Genomic DNA, 13,724 nt, shown 5'->3' on the forward strand with positions numbered 1-13,724 from the left:
CTACCCTCCCTCCCTCCCTCCACCCAGCGTTGGCCCATTGCCCGTACAGATATTACTGTGACAAATGAAAGCCTGGGAGTCCTGATGAGCTTGGCCGGGCCTGAAAGGTCAGCGGGGGGGGGGGGGGGGGGTGAGGTGGAGCAGAGAGGGAGAAGGGAGGGAGGTGGTGAGGGGGTGGGGAGGGGGGTGGAGGAGAGGGAGAAGGAACAATGCCCATTCTGGATGATCCCCCACCAATCTATGCAAATGTCACGACAGAGCACCCTGCCCTGGTTTTCTTGTCGCCGTCGTAGCCGGTCACACAGCTGTGTCTGCGCGGAGACGGGACGACGTGTCCGTGAGCTGGACAACCCAGCGGGGCTCTCCTCGTCCCGCCTCTCTCCTCCCCCCCTACACACACACACACACCTTCCATTTGCACGACGGCAGTGTCCAGAGGACCCGAGGGCTGCTTAGCGCTGCACATTCGCGGCTGCCTACACAAGCAAGCAGCCATTAGCATCAGAACCAGGCAGGATGCACTCGCGCCCACACACACACACACTCAACTCTCATTTATTAAAAAGGCAAAAAGGCTGTTGCCCTCTCCGAGGGACGGCACCCTTTGTGGTCACGCCTCAAACCTGAGATTTAGGTGTGTTCGGTGGAGGGGGGCTAGTATATGTGTGTGTATCTGTGTGAGGAGGGGGGACTTGTGTGTGTGTGTGGGTGAGGGGTAGGAACGTAGCCAAAACAAGAATTGAAAAGTCCATCCAAACATTGTCATGGTGTTTAATGATTTGGGAGGGGGGTGGGCGTGAGGACGAGCTCTCCCCATCTGCCAGGCAGCAGGAGCGGGGAAACAACAGCAGAGTGAAGCGTGGCTCCTCTCAGCTCGGGGCTATTGAAGCCCCGCGTTGTAGCTTCAGCTGTTTGGACAGTGTGTGTTTGTGTGTGTGTGTGTTTGTGTTTGTGTGTGTCTCCTGGGTGCGAGGCTCGTGACTAAGCCTTCCGTCGGAGCCTTCTCTGATCCAGTTGCCGGGGGGCCCCTCCAGTTGCCGTGGGGGCCCCGAGTTTTCCTGGGGGTGGGGGGACGTGAAGGGAGGGGGGTCTGAAGGGGGGGCTGGGAGCCACTGGTTGGCCCCCTGCACTAGCATCCAATTGAGGCTTTCACTTTCACACAAATCATCCGACTAGCTTAACACATGTCATCCAACTCGTTTTACACATCTCATCCCACTAGTTGAACACATTTCAGCTAGTTTCGCTCTAACCCAGCTTTAACTGATCTCGTCCAGCTAGTTTAGGCCGCTCAGTGGACATGTGTGTCAACCCCCAGGACGCAGGCTCCAGTACCCCCCCTTAAAGGACCCATGGGGGGGTACTGTGTGCCAGGGACCGGGATTAGAGCCCCCCCCCCAGCCCTGTGAATCAGATCCCATCGTGTCAGGTCTGATTGCTTTCGGTCACATGAGGTTTTCTCTGCCAGCTTGCTCTCTCTGTTCTTTTTACTCTCTATCTTGTGCTCTCTCTCCCACTTTCCTTCTCTCTCTCTGTCCCTCTTTTGTTATCTGTCTCTCTTTCTCTCACATTCAATATTTCTCTCTCTTACCCTTTCACACTCATTCATTCACACAGACAAGCATGAATTATCTCTCTCACACACCTTTGCCCAATGCACTCTTTCATTTTTGTGTATCTCTTGTTCTCTCCCTCTCTTTGTTTTAATCTCTCTCTCTCTCTCTCTCTCTCTCTCTCTCTCTCTCTCTCTCTCTCTCTCTCTCTCTCTCTCTCTCTCTCTCTCTCTCTCTCTCTCTCTCTCTCTCTCTCTCTCTCTCTCTCTCTCTCTCTCTCTCTCTCTGTGAGCTCATCTGATGTCGCTCTAACAGTTCAAATGGTTCCCAGGAGACACATCAGAGCTGTTCCCTGCAACACCCTCGTGCTCGTGCACTCTCTCGTGCACTCTCTCGTGCACACTCTCGTGCACAGGCCCAGGCCTCATCCGCAGAGCCAGACAGGCTGCTCTGGCGAGGCCAAAGTCAAAGGACATGATCCTTTCTTGACATTGCTGCTTGATGGGTTTCAACTTAGGAAGTGTGTGTGTAAACAGAGTGAGTGGGGAGAGAGAGTGTGTGTGTGTGTGTGTGTGTGTGTGTGTGTGTGTGTGTGTGTGTGTGTGTGTGTGTGTGTGTGTGGACGGAAGCAGGGGACTCCTGCTGGGTGGGTAGGTTGCAAGGGGGGTTCACATCATTACGGCAGGGGTCAGGGGTCAAACATACCCAAGCATACAATGTGCTACCCCCCTCTCCCCCTACCCAACCACTCAGCCTCCCCCATGCTGGTGTCATCCACTGAGGGCGGGGCCACAATGACTCTTCCTGGAGGAGACTGTAGTACGACTGTTTGTGCTTGTGTGAGCAGGTAGCATCTCACTCTGGGGTGATCGTTGCCGCTTCCAGCCTCCTAGGAGCATCATCCTGGGAAACTGCCTTTGAATAATTAGACGCTCTGCTGACTCTGCTGTCACCGGGCGGAATACAGGGCTGGCCTTCGGCTTTGACACCTGTTAGCAGCCCAATCACGGTCTGCAGACAGACATTTGAACGTTTTCGTTTTATGACTCCTAACTGCAACATGCACACACACACGCATGCACACACACACACGCACACACACAAACATGCACACACTCCCCAGTGCTATTGTGTGTGTTTGACTGGCTCCCATATGAGTCATAAACATGCTTAGTCTCATTTCAGTTAGCTCGAGCTAAATAACTTGGTCCCCCTCTTCCCCTCCTTGTGTGATTGGCCCATGTGACCAGCGCAACGTGTCAGCAAAGACTCACACCCGGCCGCTGCCTGACTTTGATTTATTTCCTCTGAAGTCCGGGAGGCCGTGGGGTAATAATACAGAGTGGCATTATTTGTTTATCAAATCCAACTGCTGCTTTCTCGCCTGGTAGCAACTTCCACTCACCCCCCCCCCTCCCCCCCCCATAGCCCCCTCCACTATTTCTGATTGTGCTGTGATTAGAAGGTCTGGCTACTCGTTTAACCTCGTAAGAGAGAATGCCTTTGAAATGTGTTTTTTGAGAGGGAGGGAGGGAGGGTGGGAGGGAAACGATATCAAGACGAAGGCAAGTGCAATTAAATTGTCAAGGCGCGGATTTAACCCCAAGCAATTCTGGGGCCAATTTATTAAGAATGTTTTCTGTCTGAGTGGACTGGTTTCTTTTTCGTATTTGTGGAGTGAGCTGGAGAGTATAAACACTGCTTTCAATACCAGATGACCCATTTTTCGAGCAAGAGATTTTTTTCTGGCTCATTCCCTTCTTTTCTTTTCCAGGGCACCTTTTGTCATAGATTCTGTCTCTTTCATTTGAAGATAACAACAGTGCAGCTCCCGATTCCTCTTTCTGTGATAGAAAGATCAAGTTTGTTATTGTAGACTGTGTTTAGTGTTTTTAATTCCTTTCAGATATAAGCGATGCACAGTCCAATGCCAGATTGAAGTTTGATCCTCAGTAAGTTGTTCGCAACTTCAAATCTTCAAGAGGCAATTAGTGCGATTTAATTTAGCTATTTGCTTCAGAGTTCCAAGTGTGTGTTTAGGGGAAAAAACACACCACTCTTGCTATCAGTGCCATGAATAATATCTTTACGTGGTGCTGTGGAGCTCAATAAAAGAGTTAGGGCAAGGACAATTTCAAAGACGGCCTGTCTGATAACAAAGGCCCTCACCTGATAACAAACGATTGTGGAAAGCAGGGGTGGGGGGAGGGAGGGGGGCTGGACTGAGACCGGGCTTCTTGCCTGCGTGTTTTATGGCTTATTGCAAGCATTCAGAGTAAAACAGCCATGAACAGCACCCTCTGGGATTGAAACAGGGTTAATATATTGTGATCCCCACAATTAGCCCAGGATTGTTAAGATCTCTTTAATTGGGTGAGGTCCATTAACTGGGATGGGAGAGATGGTGTCTCCTCTCTTCCCTTTTTGCCTTTCCTTCTCTTTTCTCAACTGCTGCCACAGTAATCAATAAAGTAGATGTGACCATCAGCGGGTTGCCAGGTTTGCCTGGTCTCACCCCCGGAACGGGCAGAATAGCTTCCCAACTTGACTTGAGTGGGTGGGGGTTCTCGAGGGAGCTTGAGTCTGAGGGAGCAGATTGACTTTGGTTCAGTGGGAGCGCATGATGGGTTCCCCTAAGCTGGCATGGCGAAGCTGCCCCCCTCCCCCTGTCTCTCCCTCTCTCTCTCTCTCTCTCTCTCTCTCTCTCTCTCTCTCTCTCTCTCTCTCTCTCTCTCTCTCTCTCTCTCTCTCTCTCTCTCTCTCTCTCTCTCTCTCTCTCTCTCTCTCTCTCTCTCTCTCTCTCTCTCTCTCTCTCTCTCTCTCTCTCTCTCTCTCTCTCTCTCTCTCTCTCTCTCTCTATCTCATAGTAGAAGCACTTACTCAGGTCTGTTCTTTTCCCAGTCTGTCAAATCCCCCGTTGGCCAGCGACTGCCATCCCCAGGGCTTTAGCAGGGCCTGTTGCATGACCGTCACAACTCAGGTTTTTACAAGTGTTCCTTTTACGCCATACCAGTCGTGGTTGTTGGGGGGGGGGGGGGGGGGGGGTGGAGGGTTGGGGGGGGGGGTGTTGGTGTTGCCCACCTCTGTACCTCTCATGGTAGTCGTGGAAATAGACTCCACGTGTGACAGCCAGTGGTGAAACCCGACCAGGGCCCCGCCCCCGTGGAACGAGCCCGCTTGGCCTTTTGAACATTTCATCTGTAGGGCAGACGTCGACCCAGATTTCAAAGTGCCGAGTCGGATGATCGACAAGGCCTTCAGATAAGGGAAAAGGCACCTTCACGGAGCTCTCATGCCAAAAGTTGTTTATGTCGCTCCTCAACAGATGTTCCCTCTATTTAAAAACACACTTGAGATCATCAGAGGTTCAAGCTTTGCGGTGGCATGTCAGGAACACGTATTAGCGTTAGCAAAGGGCTTTTGGTGTATCGGCTGTTATTACCTACCTGCTTAGCACCAGCCTAATAAAGTGGGCTGTCTGGAAGCTGTGAGCAGCAATGTAGGTTCCGGCACAGCGGACAGAGGCTCTTTGCAAGTAATTAAACAGCATGCTCGCTCGTAGGGAGCAATTTCCTGCGACGCGTTTAGTGCCAAGGCTCCATAGCCCAGGCCGCCGTGTGCTATCTCTGTGAAATATGTCCCTTTTATCATTTTTTAATAACAAGTAATAGTGTGTGTTGTTAGAACGGTGGTATCTGGCGAGCGGACGTTGGATTTGCATTTTTCTCCCTCTCAGCCCGGCTAACCGATTGCTTAAGCTATCAGTGTCATCTTGACGTAAGATTGAAAGGAAGAGAATAAGATGGCCGCTATCGCACTAGCGTAGAGTGCAGGGGCACCCACGGTGGTGTGTTGTCGAGGGAACACCCGGGTGACTGGCGCCCGGGGTGAGTGTGTGTTTGCAGGTGGGCGCCCAGGCTAGGCAGTGGAGCCTGGATTTGTGAAAGGGATCGGTCCCCATTTGCGTCATGATCGCTGCACGCTATCGCAGAGCCATGCTAATCCCACCAGGGTTGCATGAAGGGATTTGTTCTTGTTGGGCTTGCTACAAAGTGTCCTGGGGCTGCTGGCTGTTTATCTAGCCCTGTCTTTCAGTCCCCTGGGTCATGCCAGGACTGGAACTAGCAGTTCCTGTCGCCCCCCTCCACCCTCCCTAAACATGTCCCCGGTGGATAGTTGATAGTGCCTACATCTCCCTGCTGCTCTATCACTTCTCTCTCTACTCTTCTCTCTCACTCTCTATCTCTATCCATCTCTTTTCTATCAATCTCTATCTTTCCAGTCATGCTTTCTCTTTCTCTCTCGAATGTTCTATCTCTTTTTCTCTCCCTCCCTCCCTCCCTCGTTTTCCTTCCCCTCCCTCTCCGTCTCATTATATCAACCCTTTAACTGAGGAAACAGCTCCAGCAAACTCATACCAGCTACTTCAAAGAGGAGCGAGAGGCAGAAACAGGCTTTATGTTGACGGTAGAACTTCCCTCCTCCACCCTCTCGTCATCTGTCTCACCCGGCGCTGTAAAAATATCACATTCATTTAGCATTAGCGGATGGTAATGCGCCTTATCGGAGGATTGCTTGCAAACATCTTGTAGACAAGCCAGTCGTTCCCTTTTCTGAGGGTAGAGTTGGGGGGGATTGAGGCGACTCAACTTCCCTTCATTGTTTCCTTCCCTCCTCCCTCCCTCCTTCCCTCTCTCTCTGTCTCTTTCTCTCTCTCTCTCCCTCCTTCCCTCTCTCTCTCTCTCTCTCTCTCTCTCTCTCTCTCTCTCTCTCTCTCTCTCTCTCTCTTCCCCTCTCCCTCTCACCCTCCCCAGCTACATGCTGTGTGTCAGCCTTGTTAATGGATTTCTTGGGGGAGATATTATTTTGGGTCCAGTAAGCCCCATGCTTAAAATATGACTGACAGGCCTGACTCACTCGCGCAGTGCGAGAATTTGGTTTCTCAAAAGCTGAAAAGAGAAGCCGTGCTGTAAGAAATCGAGTGACTTTATTCAAGATGGAGACTCAGGGGGGGGGGGGGGGGATATAGACTTAAGTGCGTTAAAGCAACAACTCCAAACTAAAGTGTCCTATTTTGTTCGTCTCTCTTTCCCCCTGTCTCTCCTTTCCCCCTCCTAAGAAGATAGATGAGGAAAATGAGGCCAACTTGCTGGCGGTGCTCACAGAAACCCTGGACAGCATCCCTGTGGATGAAGACGGCCTGCCTTCCTTCGAGGCCCTGGCAGATGGGGACGTGACCAATGCCAGCGACCAGAGCTGTCCCTCCACCCCCGACGGCTCGCCGCGCACCCCCGAACCAGAGGAACCCTCTCTGGTGAGGTTCACCCCCGGCCTTGTCTGCAGCACCCCTGCACACACACACACACAGACACACAGTTACACACACAACTGCCCCTCGAGTCTACTGGTCCATAACCACTATCCCCCCCCCCCACACACACACACACACACACACAGAGACACACACTTACACACACATACACACAACTGCCCCTCGAGTCTACTGGTCCATAACCACTAGCCCCCCCCCCCCCCCACACACACACACACACGCCCCATAACTGCCATGCCAGGCCTCCACCTTCACCAGATAAGGCTCTGCCACCCAGAAGGTAACCAAGCCACCAGGCCTTCAGGCTACCACATTTGGCACCCCCTGCCACACACACACACACACACAACCGGTTGTTGTCTCCTCCTCACATGTGTTCATGTGCAGAAGGTGCCATGATGCAGATGCTCCTATGAGAGAGCCGGGAGGCTGGATGTGTGTGGTTGCGAAGGTGGTAATGACATGGCAGGGCTACACAGACACCAGAGTAATGACGTGCGCTTGGCGGTGGGGCCAGACCGCACAATGCCACGGTGCCACAAAGAACGCACGCGTGCAACCGCCACAATACCCCGTCTCTCTCTTTTTTCTCGGTCTTGTTTATCCCCAAGAAATCTTTGGGAAAAAAACCGAGATCAAAAAGACAGATTGTGAGGAGGCCATCCATACACCTGTGTACTTTAACACACTTCAACCCTAAACACCTGGGACAGTGTCTGCAGCTCATAGCTTTGAACTGAAATCACGGTGTTGTGTTTTCGGTTGTGGCGCATGCTAATTCTGTGCAGGTCCCTCATGGTTAACCTTTAGCAACTGTTTATTCCATCACAGTGGCCCAAAAATCCCTGTGTTCCCCAAAACACCAGACCCTGTCTGACTTGTCCTTCAAAACGCCCCACACGAGTGAGATGGAGACACAAAGAGAGTAGTCCTTGGCAGGAGATGACAAACAACTGTTTTTTTGGGCTGCTCCTTTCAAATCTCCAAACATTTAGGAACAGAGCTACATCCATGAGACTTCTAACCCGCCTACCCCCCCGCAGCCTTCCTCCCTCTCCAACCCCCCTCCCCTCCCATCCCTGATTCTGTTTGTGTGTGTTTTTTGTTTGTTTGTTTTTTTAGCTGAAGAAGCTCCTTCTGGCGCCTGCAAACTCGCAGCTCAGCTATAATCAATACACAGGTGGCAAGGCACAAAACCATGCAGCCGGCAGCAACCACAGGATCAGACCAACACCTGCTGTTGTCAAGGTAGCTACCGCGGCGCACCGCTAACATTGGAGCCTTGTTCTTTTGTTTGCCCTCCATGATTGTTTACTGTCACTGTTCCGCCCTTCCTTGTTATTATTGTTGTTGTGGTTGCCGGTGTTTTCTTTCCCCGCCCTCCTCTATTTCTTGGCCGGCCTTGGAAGATGTTAAACTTGCGCTCCAGAGTGTTCTCACGGGGGCCATCTGGTAGTGAAAACAGGCTGATTGCTGTTGGGGCTTTCCAGGCGCGCCACCCGGACTCTTGTCTCATTAGCCCAAGCACTTATCCGCCTTCGTGAGGTGGCGGCTGTCAAGAAAATCAACCGCCGACGAGAGTCTTCGCAGTGAGATTGATGCAGATGACAAGATCAAAAATCGGAAGCTTGACAGTTGTCATTACGTCGCCCTCATCCTAGCCAGGCTGTATGTTAACAGGAAATGAGCTTCAATTTAGATTAATGTTCCTCTGCTTAAGTATTATGGACCCAGAAATGCGAACTAAATGAAGTCTGTGATTCTGGTAATCTGCTTGCCGCATTTTGTTGAGGAATGATGGATGCGCTTGACAAGTTTATTCTTATTTAGCGCGATGGCACATAAATAATGCAATCACTTTCTCGTCCTTGTTGAGGGAAGATTTCCCCCCCAAAAAAACCTGCAGCTGCACTCAAATTCCTCCGTGCTGTAGAAACCCGAGTGTGGAATGCAGTTTCAGTTCGCACAGTCAGGTAAAATAGCGCATCCGGATGGCCGTCGTGCTCGTGTACATGTGTGTGTACCGAACTGAGCCCCTATCGGAGCAGTCTATTTTGGAAGCGTGCCTTCTGGAGCACAGTGGATGAGGGCTCCCTGAGGACACGGGCCTGCGTACAGAGCACCGCACCACTCTGGGGCCATGCAATTAAGATGATGGGCGTGCGGCGCGCGCGCCATCGCCTCCCAGACAGTCGGGCGACCGCTGTGCCGTGCTGCCTGCTGCTTTGTCTCTCTCTCTTCCTCCACCTCGTTCTTTCCCTCCCTCCCTCCCTCTCTCTCTCTCTCTCTCTCTCTCTCTCTCTCTCTCTCTCGCTCTCTCTCTCTCTCTCTCTCTCTCTCTCTCTCTCCCTCTCTCTCTCTCTCTCTCTCTCTCTCTCTCTCTCTTCCCTTCACGTTCTATCTATCTATCTTAATCTCCGGCTTTGTGTCACTTGCTACCTTTGAGGCGTTCCATCTTTGCCTAATTTGAGTCTTTCTCACAAACCTTCTCTGTTCTTCTCTTTCTCTGTCTCTCTCTCTCTCTCTCTCTCTCTCTCTCCGCCCCTGCAGTCGGAGAACCCGTGGAGCAGTAAATCGAGGGGGGTCTGTCCGCTGCAGAACCGGCCAGTGAGGCGCCCCTGCACCGAGCTCCTCAAGTACCTGACCGCCACCGACGACATCCTGCTCCAGACCAAAGCCAGCGAAGCCAAGAGCGCCTGGGGGGGCGGGGGCAAGGAGAAGAACGGCCTGGGCGCCTCCTCCTCCTCCTCCTCCTCGCCCTCCGCCTCCTCCACCTCCTCCTTCTCCTCCCTCTCCTCCTCCTCCTCCTCCACGTCCGCCTCCAAGAAGAAGCAGTCGTCTCCTTCGCCGTCGCCGTCTTCGACCCTCCTGGCCCAGCAGCAGCAGCAGCAGCAGCAGCCTCTGCCCCAGCGAGGTGAGCGCAGTGCTGCTGGCGGGTGTAGTGTGGCTGGTGTGGGTGCTGGGAAGTGGCGGCGTTGCGTTCACGGGGCTGGCGCCGAGGGGCAGCAGTCCCGGGCGGAACACGCTCCCGTACCCCCGGGCCGTAGGAACGGCGGCGGCGGCGCAGGTGGCTGCGCCCATACCTGCCTTAAACTGGAGCGCAGGCCGTCCAGGGAAGAAGAAAGGCCGGCAGGTCCGCAGCCCACAGCGGACGCCGGCCAGCAGGCCGTCGCTAGGTTCATTAGGTACATGCATTCTTATTCTCTCCCTCCCAGAGAGGGGGGTCGCACGGGCAGCTGTGGGCATTGCCGCGAGGCCGGCGCCGCGCCGACAAAGAGCGCACCCCGCTGTGGGAACGCGCGTAGGCACGTCACGGTGACCATAAAGACGGGAGGGGAGGAGTCGGGGCACCACCCGTTGCTTAGCCAGCTGCTAACCTCCAAGCGGAGGCCCGCCCGCTATCGGGCCCACCTGCTACCCCCTGCTGGGAGCTCCCAGCCTGGCAGGAGCAGGGAGCCAGGCACGAGGCCCTGCCCCCTAGAGAGGGAGCCCACCCTGGGGTTGGCCTCTGAGCAGCACGGGGAGAAAGAGGAGGAGGAGGAGGAAGATAGAGGGACTGGTGGTAGCAGCAGCGGAGGACAGGCTGAGGCACCTGGTCTGGGGCCCCTGTTGGATGAGAGCCTGGGGTTCGATAGCTGGGTCAGCGAGCTAGAGCACACCTTGGGGCTAGATCTAGATCTGGGGCTGGGGCTGGGGCTGGGGTGGCCAGAAGAGGGCTTGGTGGGGCAGGATGGCGGGGAGGATGTTTGTGATGTCGGTGTCACCGGCAGCCCCACGGCACTGTCACAGGGTCCGCCAAGCCCGCTGTTCCCAGCTTGTTTAATTGCAGAGGCCAGTCCCTCCGCCACACACAGACAGGCTTTCTGCAGACACCCCGATGACCAGGGCCAGGCGCTGTTAGGTAATCACTGCTGCATCCCCACCCTTCTCTCCTCTCTCCTGTACCTCTCCCTATCTAACCCCTTCCCAGTTTGACTAGCCAACTAACCCCAATGCTAATTCCAGCCTTACCAGTCACTTTCGAAAACAAACCAACCAAAACAAATTTAAAAAAATTCCAGACGCACCATTCAGCCCAAAAGGCATTCCTTTGACTTGGTGCGGATTATTCACAATTAAATTGACCCAAAAAAATAACGGTTGTGGGGGAGTGGGCTAGCCGATGATGTCTCAATCCATCATGGCATCAGAAGTTAACCGATGCTCTGGCTGGATGCAGCTGAGTGTGCTGTGTCTAGTTAGTCCTAGCTGAGCACTGCTCTAACGACCTAGTCGTCTAACCGAGCCACACTTCTTAGCGGCAGTTGGGGACAGCCAGGGCCTCAGGCAACTGCACAAGCGTCCTTGACTCTCCTTTCTTTCTTTTGTTTTTTTTTCCTCCTCTGCTTCGGTTCCGAATGCATGCGACTATGTCTTCACTGCAGGGGGTTCACCCATTGCCATGTGTACTGTTTGTGACATGTTTTCTTTTCTTTTCCTTCTAATTTGTGTTTTGGAGTGGGATGTATGTGTCCAGCTATGTCTCTGAACACATGAACCATCACTTCATCCTGCCTCACAATTAAAACTAAACAAATATATTTCTAAAGATAAATATCAATTTTTGAAATAGGGTCAAACAGAACACTATCATGTAAAACAGTCAAACTAAATAGCCTTCACACGGGGGTTTGCTGTAACTTTACTGCTGTTGATGATCCAATCTGAGATAAATTTGCAGATTTGCTGATCTCTTCTGCATCGAGTGTTATCTCGTTAAATAATTACCCATGCTCCTTTGTGTTCTGCAGCCAAACCAACCACCTTGCCACTTCCTTTGACCCCAGAGTCTCCAAAGTAAGTGAGAGAGTTTTTACACCATCCTTCTAGACCTGACAAAAACAAAACAAACCCTAAAAAGAGACAGAACAAAACAACAGAGACAAGCAACCAGACGAGGCATTTTTTCTAACACTCATTTCCATTTCTAAGTTCACAAAAGCCTTCTCGCGTCCGGCGGTTATCTGTGTAGTGAAACGTTTCTGCAAACTCTTTGTGTCTTTCAGTGACCACAAGGGATCACCGTTTGAGAACAAAACCATTGAACGCACATTGAGTGTGGAGATCTCTGGAACCCCAGGTAAGCGAGCCTTTGTTTACATCTGCATTTTGATCAAGAAAAGCGTAGTGAATGTAAGAGCCCAGCCCTCTCCCAGCTGTTAAGCGGATACATCACAGGTACCGGCGTTAAACACCGTCTTGATAGCTCCGCGTCAGTTCAGAGTTCAAGGACAATTGATAAGACACTGGGGAAATTGTTATGCGCCTCAGTATTGATTTAACCTTCCAATCAGCTCAGAGTTTATTAGAAAGATCCCCTCCTTCCCATTGAAGAGTTAATTCGGCGCACCTCCTCCCTCTGCTTTGGACTGTAATGCCCTTTGACTGTAATACTCACTTAACCAATACATCACAGACAAATTGATGTGGCATTATTATTGTTTTAATTGGTTTTGCCACGTAATTCGGTTTGCCGATATTATCTGTGTGTCTTTTTTGCAGACAGTCTGGTAATTTGATTAGCGATATGGAGGTAATTTCCAACGTTAAGGCTGGTATTTATGGGAAGGCTGCCATTTACCAAATGGGGTCAACGCGGGGGGGATTTTAGTATTATTATTGTCATTATCCATGTGTATTATATATTTATTAATTAAGTGTGTCGGTGAAAAGCTATAGGCAAAAGGTAATTACAATCTAAATGAAGTGAATGTCAGCCAAAACTAAAACATTGGGCTTCAGCACTCTCTCTTTCTCTCTCTCTCTCTCTCTCTCTCTCTCTCTCTCTCTCTCTCTCTCTCTCTCTGTGTCTCTCTCTCTCTCTGTCTCTCTCTCTTGTGCGCTCTGCGTGAATTATGCAGGTAATTATTTCAGTATCCCCCTCACAGAGATTAATTATCCTAGGTCAATAAAAACAAAATGGCTGCCCTTTTCTCCTCACAATGCCTGCCATTGAATGGTCCTTTTTGGTATTCATTTACTAGCTGGGAAATGGCCCTCGACGCACACATCTGATATCTCCCCCTAGGGCTTCAAGGTGACGTTTTGTTGGGTTACACCATCCAATGAGTATTCGTCAGTGCCTCTTTAGAATTTTTGTGAGGGAGTTGATTTGTGGGACACCCAAGCCCCAAGAGCATTATTCTAACGACCTCCTTCAGGTCTCCATTTAACCCTTTGTGTACAGGAGTGTGAGAGACCAAAGGGGACGTCCTCTAGGGACCCAACCAGGGGGGAGGAGTCGGCCTCAGCCCAATCAAACGCTGTTAATATTTATTTGCGTTTTACTGCGTGTGGGCGTGCCTGTGGCCTCCTGTTCTGGAGTCACATCCCCGTGCGACCTTAGTCTCCACCCCACCCCCCCACCTCCCACACACTCGCACACACGCTGCCCCAGCTGTGCTGCCCGGTGGGCAGATTTAGGATTAGATATTAGAGGGAAAAGCCATTAGACAGGAGGGACAGCTCGTGGGGATATTGAGGCCTTTCCCCTCCCGGATTAGGTTTTAGTCCCGTGCAGCTCCCAACCTCCCTCATGTGAAGAGGGGGGGACAGACTGGGGCGTATCAAATCCCTGTGATAGGAGCTACAAGTCCCCAGGTGACCTGCCCTTAGCAGTACTCCACCATAGTGGAGATTGCGATCCTAACCAGGTGGAGGTTAGCCTTGTGGGTGGGGTGGGGGGAGCGGCTATCTCAGTTGGAACATTCCAACAAGGTCAATACCGAGACCTTATAGTGTTGTAGTAGTAGTTTGGGTTTAGAGTCCCTGACGTGTATGTCTCCTCCAACATCAGTGCG

General features: G+C 51.9%; 1 protein-coding gene across 1 annotated transcript in view; it reads left to right on the forward strand.

Annotated features, from left to right (window-relative positions):
- Positions 1-13,724, forward strand: part of ppargc1a (peroxisome proliferator-activated receptor gamma, coactivator 1 alpha) — a 222,749-nt gene that overhangs the window by 194,706 nt on the left and 14,319 nt on the right. The window contains exons 3-7 of the mRNA XM_084691446.1: positions 6,673-6,867; positions 8,008-8,133; positions 9,436-9,799; positions 11,676-11,721; positions 11,931-12,004. Of these exons, the coding sequence (XP_084547572.1) occupies positions 6,673-6,867; positions 8,008-8,133; positions 9,436-9,799; positions 11,676-11,721; positions 11,931-12,004 (805 nt within the window). The remainder of the gene's footprint in view (positions 1-6,672; positions 6,868-8,007; positions 8,134-9,435; positions 9,800-11,675; positions 11,722-11,930; positions 12,005-13,724) is intronic.

This window comes from Hypomesus nipponensis, chromosome 25 (genome assembly GCF_054491055.1).
Source record: "Hypomesus nipponensis isolate SF chromosome 25, ASM5449105v1, whole genome shotgun sequence".
NCBI lineage: Eukaryota > Metazoa > Chordata > Actinopteri > Osmeriformes > Osmeridae > Hypomesus > Hypomesus nipponensis.